The sequence below is a fragment of the Corvus brachyrhynchos genome, unplaced genomic scaffold, assembly GCF_000691975.1.
Source record: "Corvus brachyrhynchos isolate BGI_N302 unplaced genomic scaffold, ASM69197v1 scaffold136, whole genome shotgun sequence".
NCBI lineage: Eukaryota > Metazoa > Chordata > Aves > Passeriformes > Corvidae > Corvus > Corvus brachyrhynchos.
The window spans coordinates 6,791,127-6,803,905 of NW_008239080.1; the positions used below are offsets into that span (position 1 = coordinate 6,791,127).

Genomic DNA, 12,779 nt, shown 5'->3' on the forward strand with positions numbered 1-12,779 from the left:
GCCACTTCACACCACCCTTGCCTCCTGCCGTGCCTCTTCAAAGGCACCAGTCCTGCTTCTGTTAATGATAAACCTTGGCAAACAGGTTGTACAAGTTCACACCAAGTGTAGCTAATATCTCTTTAGTTCATCCTGATCTTTCTCCTTCCCTTGCCCAAAGTAATTTCTTCTTTAAAGGACAAAGGGGTCTGTGAACATTTTTGCTAATAAGTATTTTCAAGCACACAAATTCTCTAACATTCATTATGAGTCATTTCACATAATTATGTAACAAAATGTCTAATCTTCCTCCAAAAAAGACCTTGTTCCCCCAATTTCAAATTAAAATCTTCATAAAGCTGTCATGTCAGCACTGCTCAGGAGTTATATCCACTTCCAGTGTATTTCATGGTTCTTTTTTGAATGAAGTGGAACATACTTACAAAATTCCTGGAATGTTACTGAAATGTACTAAGAGGAAAAAAATTCTTTCTCATGATGGGAAAAATACAGGCATCTAAAGGCATCTAAAAATGTGGGAAGCTTAATACTGTTGGATTGGAACCTCAAAAATATTACACTCTGTCTGTAAAAAGTGTTTGAGGGGTGAATATCCACAAGATAACAGTAATACCAATTGTATATGCCCTCAGGGGAAAAAAAATAAAGATGGTAGCATATGATAACATGAAAAAAAAAAAAAAAAAGCCAAAATAAATTGGGATTTTTTATTGGTACATGAGTAAATCTATGAACACTGTACCCAGAACACAGATGAAGAAAGATATTTGTGAGCTGAACTACATCCTTTCCAGGTGATCTTTACTAATTTAGATATTTTTTTTCTCTGTTAATTACATTGGATTATTTGCATGAGATCATCTACCTGTTTAAGGGGAAATTACCATTTATTTTTAAGGGAAATGGACCTTTTCCACAAAGGGACATTTCTTAACGAAATGGAAGGCAAACAAGCTACTCTCTGGTGCACAGAAAACACAGTGTGTTCAACAGAGGGATGTGAAGCTGAAAGTCAGCACTTACAGCTGGCTGCATCATTATGTCTCAAACTGAATGTCACCCACAATAGTCACCAGTGCTCAGTGTCACACTGAGAGGTTTGGCAGGGCAGAGATTTACTGCAGAGGTCTAAGAAAAATCGAAAGAGATAAATTAATAAAACTGATGCCATCTGGAATCTCATCTACTCTCTACCCTCCTCGAAGATGCAGTCTGAAAGGGTCTGTCCTTTCAAGATGGGCTACATGAAGGAGAGGCAGCAACATTACCTAGAGAGGTTGCTGTCAGCAACGGAATTAAAAAGAAAGGAAAAGAAAACCCAGAGAAAGAGAGAGAATAGAAATGTAAGAGCTGAATCTCCCAGCATGACTGGGAAAATCTTAAAAGAAAAGCAGGGAAAATCGGTAACAGTGTGAGCACTTTTGCCCACAGCCATAGTCGTGCTAAGGTCGTATCTGTGGACAAGTGGATTGGCACTGGCTCTTCCACAGGGAGCAGAATGCCTAGCTCCCAGTCTCCTAGTTTTAATTCCCAGCTCTTATATCCAGTCAAAGCAGTAAATTCACCTGATTTGGGTGGAATATTGGTAGGAACAACTCCCCTTCTTTGGAAGTCAGCCACCGTGCAGCCAAAAATGCTTTTACTGAGAGCAGGTGAAGGGGGAGAATGAGTCTTTAGTCTTTACGGGCTAAAAAACCCCATGGTTAAAGATAGCCAGCGCAATTTTCAAGCTGTTATCTTGGCACCAAGCCCAGTTCCACAGTCAGTGCTGCAGCCCTCCTACAGGCACTAAAACCCCTCAGGGAAGTTTCACAGATGCTGCAAGATTGTGAACATCCTCACTTGGGCATCCAAGTCTCCTCCACCCACAGGGGATATAATATCAGCACAATGAAACTACTCTGGGAGGCAGGAGCTGAAATTAAGAGCATATGCTGTCTTGTTCAGCACTTTAGAGTTTTCCCTAGATCCACATAATATTGTACTATTAATTGTTCTATGGGACCACCACTAGAATCATACAGCCATTGCTCCCACAAACAAAATCAGTTTCTGTTAAGTGAATCCATCTGAATACAAGTCACTACTACTTTTTTCAGAACAAAGATGTCTTAACAGAGATCTTCTAAATTAATAAGTATTTTACAGCAACTTGTAATATTACTTAGCTTAGGACAAAAATACCAGTTTATCAGTCCTATAAGGCATATGACATAATATTTATTCCTTTTAAATAAAGGTAGCAAAACTAAACCTATTAATTGGGAAATTAACTTTTCCATCTATTAAAGACAGTGCAGTATTTTTTTTGTTCATTTTAATGTGTAGCTTTTATATAAAATAATTTCGCGTTCTGTTGTAACAACAACATGGACTTATGCTGTCAGTATATCAGTAATATGTGTCACAAGTAATTTATAAAGTGTAAGTTGATTGGTTTCCACAGTTAGCTTCAAATGTCATAATGCTTCAAGCTCTGGCAATAACCCCAGGTTTGTCTTTGCCTGAAAAGATGAAGTTTGGTGATTACAGAATTCTTTCATCACTAAAACTATAGCCAGCATAATCAGTGTCCAGCTCTGATGAAAGGAAGGTCTGAGCTGCCCCTGCCTTTGCAGGAAGGCTCTGCCGAGATGGCCTAGGGCAGAAGCTCTCTGGCAACAGCTCCAGATAACTCTCCAGCTATTTCATCCCAGGCAAATGGCAGCACAGTACCTTGGCATCAGAAGGTTTTCAGTAAGTTAAAGCATGAATAACTCACTATCAACTCACTTGTAGGCACCGAACTCAAATATTCACTGTCAACCTCAAAAGTTCAAAGTCAAATTGTAAATCACTATTTTTATTCATTTTTTCTTATATTTTATATCAACTCTACATTCTATAGAAACCTTCTGATGGTACCCATACATGTTGCTGGAACCCATTCCTACCACAATTATTTTCCTCTGCACTGCTGCAGTACTCTTGAGAAATTCTTAGATTTTTCTATATCAAGTCAGAGCTATGGAGAGGAAGGAAAAGAGCTAAAATTAAAATCTTAATTAAATTCTGTTTTAAAAGGAAGAAGAGAGGGCTGCCATTGCTAAAATCTCTAATGTGACTAGAGAGGCATAGGAGTAAGAGAAATTCAATTAGTAAGGTATTTTATTCACATCGTGTCTAACAAGAGGACTATTGGCTTCATCTTACTTCCCTCCAGATGCAAGATTCAGAACACACTGGATAGGTTAATAACAAACTCCTACAGGGAACATTCAGATTATGTATCATATTTAAGGTTTATTTCCCAATATTGCACACAAACACAAATGCATGAGAAAAGGCTATCACAGCCATTTCTCTGGATTTGCTCTGAGATAATGCCTCAAACATATCAGCAAAGTTCAAGATGTGTTTTTGCAAAGTGATCCTATGGCTTCATGCAGAAGGCTGTCGGAGAAGACAGCACCTTTGCTGCCCCACGGGCTGCCCATTAATGCCCATCACATGTGGTAGAACTGTACCCACAATCTGTGGAGGGACATGGACCTGGGAGAGGTATGGACCTGGGGGAGCTATGCACTGGAAGTGACACAGAAACACCCTGGAGCTCCTCTGCAGTCTCCCTTGGAGAGGAAAGTGTGAACCTTGCCCAGTCATTGCTGTCATTTCTTTTCAGAGGGGATTCAGGTCTGGGCCCCAGATGAAGGAAGCGCTTTCTAGTGGATCTGATCTAGACATCTCTTTGACAGGGAAGCACAGGATTTCAACCCTCTCTTTTACAATGTTTCTTAAAGACGTCATAAAAAGGTCCTCTCCTCAGCATACAGGTTGCAGCATACATCACCAGAAAAAAATGGCCCTGTAGAAAGCCCAGCTGCCAATCTCAGCTTGAAGACTTTCCTTTAGGAGCCGGGTGCCCCTTGGGGAATCATCTAACTTTGCAAAAAAATGAAGGGACCAGGACAAAATAAGGATCTATGTTTATTCCTTCACCTTTAAGGAAACTAGCGGAGGCTACAAAATCCTTCAGAGTGAGAGCTACTCACCTGCTCAATATTTTGATCACTGATTTCTTCAAGGTACTTTTTAAAAGGATTTGATTGATAGGGCTCCTCCTTTTGCTGTGCAAACTCTTTCCTTTTGCCTGCGCAGGACGAATGACACCAGGTTTTGTCTTGACCCATAGCACATCCAAGAGAAAAGAGATGGAAGAAGAATAACATAAAATACTTTACAATTTACAGACTATTTGTTAGACAAGTCAATGCCAGTGGGGAGGTACTGACTATATTTTTAAAAAATTTATTAATTACATATTTCACCCCCAAAATTATTCACCAAAATTATTATGCTGCCTGGGATGCTTCTAATACAGATTGTAGACAAAAGTGACAAGATCTGCTTTTAGACACAGAACTTCTTCATTGGCATGTGTTTATTACTGACAAAAAATAGGTACTGAGCTGTCAGACCACGGTTTGTGGCTTTTGCTGGCTGGTTTTTTTCTGGCTGTTCAGCTGCAGCTTGATAAGTTCAAGTCACACTTGATGCACAGCCACGCATCTGCTTTCACACTGGGCTCCTCAAAAGAGTAACAGTGAAACAAGGAAGGACAACCCGTGATGCTGTTAACTTATACTCAGGCAGAAGCATGTTAGGAAAAACCTTTCTGGGGAATAATACCAGTGATTGTATGCTGGATTTTATAGAGTCATGGAGTCACTGAATCAAACAGGTTGGAAAAGACCCTTACAATCATTGAGTCCAACCATAAAACTAATACTGCCGAGTTCACAACTAAACCATGTACCTGAGCACTCCATCTGCACCACACTTTAAAGGCATCTTTTAAATATCTGCAGTATATTATGTCCAATGAGTGGAAATTTTAAGACAGAGTATCAAAAGTGGAGACATACTATTGATTTCAGGTACTGTAAATGATACAAATGTAGAATAGAATTGTTTAGATTGGAAGAGGCCTCTAAGATAATCAAGTCCCACCAGTAAATTATATCACTAAGAGCCACATCTACACATCTTTTAAATATCCCCATGATTCAACAACTTCCCTGGGCAGCCTGAAGAAATTTTTCTTAATGTTCAGTATAAACCTTCCCTGACAAACTTGAGGCCATTTCATCTTGTCCTATCACTACCTCACTACAGGCTCCTTTCAGGCAGTTGTAGAGAGTGATAAGGTCTCCCCTGACCTTCCTTATCTCCTGGCTAAACAACCCCAGCTCCCTTAGCCCCTCCTCACAGGACTTGCTCCAGACCCTTCCCCAGCTCCATTGACTTTCTTTGGACTCACTCCAGTCCCTCAATGTCTTTCATGTAGTGAGTGGCCCACAAATGGAAATAGGATTTGAGGTGACACAGGATTTCCACTGGCGTCACCAGTGCCGAGCACAGGACAATCACTGCCCTGGGCCTGCTGGCCCCCTGATACAGGCCACTATGCCATGGGCCTTCCTGGCTACCTGGGCACATGCTGGCTCATGTTCAGCTGCTGTTGAACATGAGCCAGCCCTCCCAGGGCTTTTCCCACCAGGCAGCTTTCCAGCCACTCTGCCCCCAGCCTGTAGCACTGCCTGGGGTTGTTGTGACCCAAGAGCAGGACCCGGCACTTGACTTTGTTGAACCTCATACAGTTGGCCTCAGCCCATTGGTCCAGCCTGTGCAGATCCCTCTGCAGAGCCTTCCTACCCAGAAGATCAACACTCAACTTGCAAACTGGCTGAGGGTGTATTAAATCCACTCATACAGATCATCAATAAAGATACTAAGCAGAACAGGCTTCAATACTGAACCTTGGGGAACACCCCTTGTGACTGGCCACCAGCCAGATTTAACTCCTTTCACCACTCTCTGAGCCTGGCCATCCAGCCAGTTTTTCACTCCAGCTCCCTCTGAGGTTCCCCCAGCTTGGGAAGCCCCTCTGTGCACGCCACTGGAGCATTCCACTGCCGATCATGCCAGCACCAGAGCCATTCACCTCAGTGACAGAGTGACAGTATCTTCAAGTGTTCAGTTGGAAAAGTACAATTTGAGAGAATCTGATCAGCATGGATACGTGATACCCATCATTTCAGACAAATTGGATTGTTTGACCAAGAAAAAATTCCTTCGTTAGCAAGCAAACAAAAAATTTGACTATTAACTTCTCAATTTAGTATATCTGTGATTTTTTTGAATTCTTACAGTAAAATCTGACAAGATGGATTGTGGCATAAACTCTAAATGGAGGCTAAGGGATAATTTTAAAATGGACTTGTTCAGTGAGCCAAAAAAAAAAGGAAGAAAAAGTACACTTTCTCACTGGAATTTTAGTAGCCAAGTGTTCAAAGGTCTGTGATTGAATTTAAACTTTTAAATGAGTCAGTTGTATTCTTCTCTGTTACGACTAAGCCACAGAAAATGAATGGTCTCTGTCACAACTTATATAGGTAACAACAGGACTGGTGCTGAGCTCCTTCTGTGGTTGCAGCACAGAGGGGAAGCTTGCCCAGCTGGGACTGAGGAATAGGTTTTGTCACAGCTCCCTCCCCATCACAGTATCCAGCTGGGTATAAAAATGCAGAGAAGAGACTTGATTCACTATTAGATTATTTATAAAATAAATATGTATACTTAATAACATCATGTTGTCTATTTATAAGAGCAATACACTCCAGGAGTCAGTCTGGAAAATAAAAAAGCTTATTATGAAAGTAAGCTTAAAATGATGCAGCTAAGATGGCTGGACGTAGCGTGTAAACTGAGTCATGGATCACCTTAAAACAAGATCTGCAGGCATCCAGCAAGGACAAGGCAAGAGAGGTCTCTATTGGAGGGGAGGGTGCAGAGGGTGTTTTGTGCTCTGCTTCTGCCCTGGGAAAGGACAGAGCAGAGCCCGGGGTCTGAGGTGAAGGCAGCAGAGGCAGGCAGGAGCACAATGCACCTGGGAAGAGCAAGGCCCAAGGAGTAAAATATCTTCCCTTAGACTCGTGTTTTATCCTCTCCCTCCTCTCCACAGATTGGGGCCCTTTCATTTGTCTCATCAAATAAGAAAAATATTCAACTGAAAGCAAAAAATCAGCTGTGAAGGGATACTAATTGTTTTTAAAGAGTAGTAACTGTCAAGCTGCATAAAAAATGTTTTCATTACAAAGATCAACTTTCTGAAAGATGCAGTGCTCATTTAATGAATTTATATTTCATTAATATATCTTTGTAGGATTCACCAAAAAATACTTATTTTTCTATCAAAATTTCTGAAAAGCATCCCTACAATATCTGGCTTTCAACAGAAAGGTAAATATAAATCTAAAAACAAAGGTGCAGTTGTTATCAAGTCATCATTATGCAGAAGAAGGACCTGTGGCCTTCTAGAACTCCTCCACGCCATGTAACCATGCAATTAAAAGCCCATTGTGGTACCTGAAATCATCAAGGATAAGCTATTCTCCTTTTGTAAGAAACCTCTTCCAAAAGCATGCTGTAGAAATGCTTTTAAGGAAGCATTTTCTAAATGACATCGTGTATTCAAGTGCTGACTGAGTCATATGTTTATGACTGACTCTGCTACCAGAGTGAGAGATATCAGCCAGCTACCAGAATTCTAAACACTTTATTAGCACTCTGACAAGCTATATAAAGTCTTTGATCCAAAACTAAGATCTTGAACTCTTTCTTTGATGGCAGATGTCACAGCTGACATACTGAGAAACAATCTACAACTAAGTTTTGCCGAGGAAACTGTTGGTCTTCCTACAACAACATCAAAAAATGGTAAAGGCTGTTATAGTAGCACTGGGCTGCCATTGCATGGGTACAGAACTTTCAGCAAATTACACGGGGCCAAGGCACAAGTTCCAAAGCTGACCCATAATCAGTGATACTGGCCCAGTGCCAGGGTATTCTCTGGCATGGTTTTGGCCCAGGTCAGCAAGTGCACAATTAGAAATAAGCCAGAGTGCCTCCCCATAGGCAGTACGGACATGGCCACCCTCCTTCAGGAGCAGAAGGTATTTCACATGAAAATGAGCCTTGCATGATATCTGTCTGAAGTCAGAAGACTAAACGTCGGCAGATGTATGGGCATGTTCACCTCTACTTTTCTCCCCTGTTATTATAACACTGGTTGCCCCTGAGATCTTGCTGAAACTGGTGGGTCAGGTCCCAGTTGCAACCCCATTCCATCAGTGACAGAACAAGAAGGATTTGCTTGAAACTGAAAGAGGGTAGGTTTAGATTAGATATTAGGAAGAAATTATTTACTGTGAGAGTGGTGAGGCACTGGAACAGGTTACCCAGAGAAGTTGTGGATGCCCCAACCCTGGTCAGGTTGGATGGAGCTCTGAGCAACGTGGTCTAGTGAAAGCGTCCCTGTCCACAGCAGTGGAGTTGGAACTAGTCACAAACAGAGTTCCTCAGAGATCTGCTTGGGAATCTGGGCTTTGAATTATGGATGCAGATCAGCTAGAAAAGAGTGTCTGGCAAGGTGACAAAGTTTGCTGGTAATACTGATTAGGGGAGTAAAAACAAAGTATCAGTGCAAAGAGTTACCAACAGATCTTACAATACTGAGTGAATGAATGATAAAAGGCAGGTGAAACACAACTGAATTCAGCATTGATACATTTCACAGCAAAAAATTAAACTACATCCTAAATTTGTTCATGCTCATGCACCAATGAACTAATTAGCTGAGAAAACAGCTCTCACTACTCAGGAAATATATCTTGGCTTTATTGTGTACAGTTCTGTGCAAACATTGGCTTGCTGCTCAATACAAGTCAGAAGAACTAAATAAAGTACTATAAGTGGTTAAGAAAGGAATAGAAATAGCAATTAAGGACCTTATCACACCCTCGTGTAAATTGGAAGTTCTGTATTCAGAGCTATACAAGAGCAGTTTATGGTTTTAGTCTCCCAATCACAAAAACAAAAACCTGAAAAAGATAAAGAAAAGGGCAAGAAGGATCAACAGTGATATGGGACAGTATCCATACTTTTCAAAGAGTGACCAAGGAATTTTCAATTTTCTACAAGAAACAGAGATGACTGGTAGTGTATTATTCTTAATACCTAGAAAATAACTGATGTTACTTATAAAGTGAAGAAAGAAATATTAATTGCTGTTGCAGTACAAGAACTGAGGTCAAGTCATAGGTTTAAAACAAAGAAATAAAGTACTATTTTGCACAATGCATAATTACAAAGTAAAGCCTATGGATAGATGATGTTATAAAGACCAAAATATAACAATATTCAAAAAGTAACTGGAAAAAATCATGAAAGAAGACACAGTCAGATTGCTAGGCAGAAGAAATTGATTGAGGAAGTCCCTAAGATTCCATTAGTTGAAATACAAGGGGAAAAATTCTCATCCACATCTCTTTTCTTCCCTAAGCATTCATTAGTGGTCACTGTCACTTGGGCAGGTTTCATGATTTCTCTTCTGACTCTTCTTCAGAAAGTTTGGCTCCAAGAAGATGAAATTGTGATCAGAGCTAAAATGAACATCTGATACATAATCTCACTTTCTGACTTGACCTTACCCTTGCTTTTCGCTAGTTAAAGCAGCTTTGATGTAAAACAGTGTAAGAAGAAAATAGATGCTAGAGTCTTCTTGCATTCAAACAAAACTGAAGAAGTGGAATATTGAAAGATTCCAAGAACCAGCAGCAGACTCTACTGCTGTCATACACTTCAAGATTCAGCATGACTTTGTAGTTTGGCATTTGGCCCACAGGTTTACAAGTAGTGTCAGGATTTATAGCATCTTAAACAGGTGTGCGTTCAGCACAGAAAGAAAAGCAATACAGCTCTGTAGAAGCAATTCAGCTTTGTAAAAAGATATTGACAGCAGTTTTTTTCAAAGGACTAAGAAAGCAAATAATACTTAATAAAATTTTGTGCTTGTGCACATTTTGAAAAGCAGTGTATCACAGCTGTGCTATACATACCAGCTGACTCTCAGTTACTATAGGCACCGACTTGTAAAGGTTGGCCTGCAAAAAAGATTAATACATACAGTATCATATGCAGTATCTGTGATTATAATGATGACATAAAAAAATCCAGGTACAGCCCTAGGCTTAGCTTAGCTACAGAAGCTTTTCCCACAGATGCAGCGATATGACAGAATATAAAACATTCTCATTTCCAGTTTATTTCTAGATATAATCAAATACCTGTTAAGATTTTAGGGATTCTTTTTTCCAAGTGCAACAAAATTTCCCTTTTTCAGCTTGATCTAATAGTGAAATTTAAATCTTATTATCCTGAGCCTGCCATTGGCTGTTAATTTGCAGCATCAATGTTATTAACACTATGAATAGTACTGGGTTGACTACCTTCTCAATCTTTCCTAACTTTACAGTCGGAGAACCAGAACAATCCTACTTAAGCATACATGTCAGTAATATGGACATCCATTTTTCCAGTTAATCATGAGAAATTCCTATCTAGAGAATCATTATATTATTATTAAAAATCAGTGGTATCATCCCTAAAGCCAAGAGAGATGCATTTTTATTCAATGATGAATGGGATCATATCAAAGATCATACAGTTTTAAAAGTTGTTGAATTATAACTGCAGTACTTAGCTGTCAGCAGGTGTACACTGAAGTTAGTTTTCATATTTTTATACACTCCCTTGCTACTTGAACAATCACTTACATCCTTAAAAGGTTCTGAAGTGCATGAGAAGATAAAAGACAGCTGAGGCCAAGGCAAATCTGTAACATTTTCATTGTTAAATGGCAAGCTATCCCAACATACTTGTACAATCTACTACTCAATGTAACCTACTGGAGTAATTAGCAATATTCCCATGTGTGCATATATATACCTTTATATGTGGCAATTATAAATAATACTTTAGCATTACTCATAAACAAATTTAAGCTCCTCTTTTAACCAAAAATGCCCTCAAAGCAACATTTTGACAAGCATCCCAATATTAGATATCATAAATACTAAAAGAAGACAAGTCTATGGGAAACCACTTCTGTGTGCCCTTTTCCTAAGGGTCAGAGGACAAACCACCTCCTGGATTATTAACTGGGGCAGAAATAGCCTTTTTATCTCCTACTAAGGAAGAAGAGCAAAAGAGGGGGAAAGAGCTGTGATGCACCTATGCTGTTATAGACACCTGTTACATCCCTCAGGAGACTGCTTCAGAGTACAGCAATGGCAGAGCACAGGAGAGCCTGGACCCATCAAGCTCAGGCACCACAGCCCAGCCTGGAGACCCCAGTCTGTCTCCTGACACTCAAAAAATTCAACACACTTGCAGAATTTATAGGAAAGATTAGCCTACCAATAATCCTCTGTGTTATTCCCAAACACATTTTTAAATATTAATTTGTTCATTCATCTAGAAAGTTCTGGTGGAGACTGACAAAGAAGTGTTTGTAAGGGTGATTTTCCACGCCAGCAAAGAGAAACTGGTTGTATCCCTAGGCATCCCTAAGCTGGATGCCTGAATTTATGGTAAATATTGGCTCCAGTTTTGGGAGCTGGAGATCTGCATTGGAGTGTTATTTAATACACTCTGTTCTCAAAGACTACCTCTGAAGTACACTCTTTTATTTCATTAAAAAGCTCTCTTCTGATATTCTTCCTAATTAGTCTGAGCCAGCACAATCTGCCAAGCAAAAAAATCACAGTATGCAATAAAATATGCATACTGCCACACTCAGGAAGCAAAATTGAATTGATCAGTCAAGCATTGTGCTGGCATAAAACTGGGAGACCTCTATTGCTTTGCCAGCACTGCTTTGATTTGAGGTTCAATAGAAATGCTGAATGATGAATAGTAAGCTGAGATTTCTCACCACGACTAGATGAGTTGCAAGTAAAATGTGGAACCTGCAGTAACTGTGTATACTAGAGAGAATTAAAATGTTCATTGAGTTTAATGTCTCAATAATTGGACAAATGACTCAATATAGATATATTCATCATATGTTGGAATGTGTGTGTACGTGACAGAACAGCTTCTATTCATCTAAACTGTGGGTTTTCAGCCAGCTCTGTACCTTGGAAAGAAAAGTTTGGATCAACCCCAAACTCTGAAGGATAAGAAAGAACTAAAGGACTTCTACCAAAGCAAGTCCCCTACAATGCACCCTTCAGGACCTATAACAAACAGTCTGTTTACCAAACAGCCAAACTCTTGCCCCAGGCTTGAAGGAAACAACAACAAAGTGTGTGAGGAAATTAATTTTAATATCATATTCATACAGGTAAAATTATCAACAGACACAGCAGTGAAGAGACTCCAGCCATGATGGATTTACTACAGGGAAGACACCTCAATTCTCAAACGCCAGCACTGTTATACACGTGCTTGTCTGTGTTAGTCAACACCTGGTATCACAAGTAGATGCTTGTTCAGACTCACCCAGTATCGTTTAGGAGCAGACAAAGTAAGCATTTCTGCATACAAAATATAGAGCAATTGTAAAAGTACTTACATATCTGGTTTCACGCCCAGCTGCTCTCTGCAATGTTGTTGACATCTTGTAAGAAAAAAAAAATAGATGTATGATTAATATATTGTGTTACTCTGAACAGTAACCCTAAGAGATTTTCAGCATTCTGAGAATTTATTAATTGCTCAAATTCAGGAAAACTTAAGTTTTCCAGAAAGATTCACACCATACATGAGACTAAGGCATATTTAAGTTTTGCTTGTATATTTCCTGTAGAAAATGCTACTTAATTTTACTGCTCAAAAATATTGATCCTGCTTTATTGAGGACAGCATTTAATATGAGAACTCTCATAACAAAATGC

General features: G+C 39.7%; 1 protein-coding gene across 5 annotated transcripts in view; it reads right to left on the reverse strand.

The window, feature by feature from the left end:
* Positions 1-12,779, reverse strand: part of MLIP (muscular LMNA-interacting protein) — a 103,868-nt gene that overhangs the window by 22,629 nt on the left and 68,460 nt on the right. For 4 of the 5 annotated variants that reach the window (XM_017739325.1, XM_017739324.1, XM_017739328.1 and 1 more), the window contains 3 exons: positions 12,458-12,502; positions 9,939-9,983; positions 4,032-4,159 (listed from right to left, as the gene is read on the reverse strand). In XM_017739325.1, coding sequence (XP_017594814.1) covers positions 4,032-4,159; positions 9,939-9,983; positions 12,458-12,502 — 218 coding nt within the window. The remainder of the gene's footprint in view (positions 1-4,031; positions 4,160-9,938; positions 9,984-12,457; positions 12,503-12,779) is intronic. The other variant, XM_017739326.1, reaches the window with a different exon arrangement.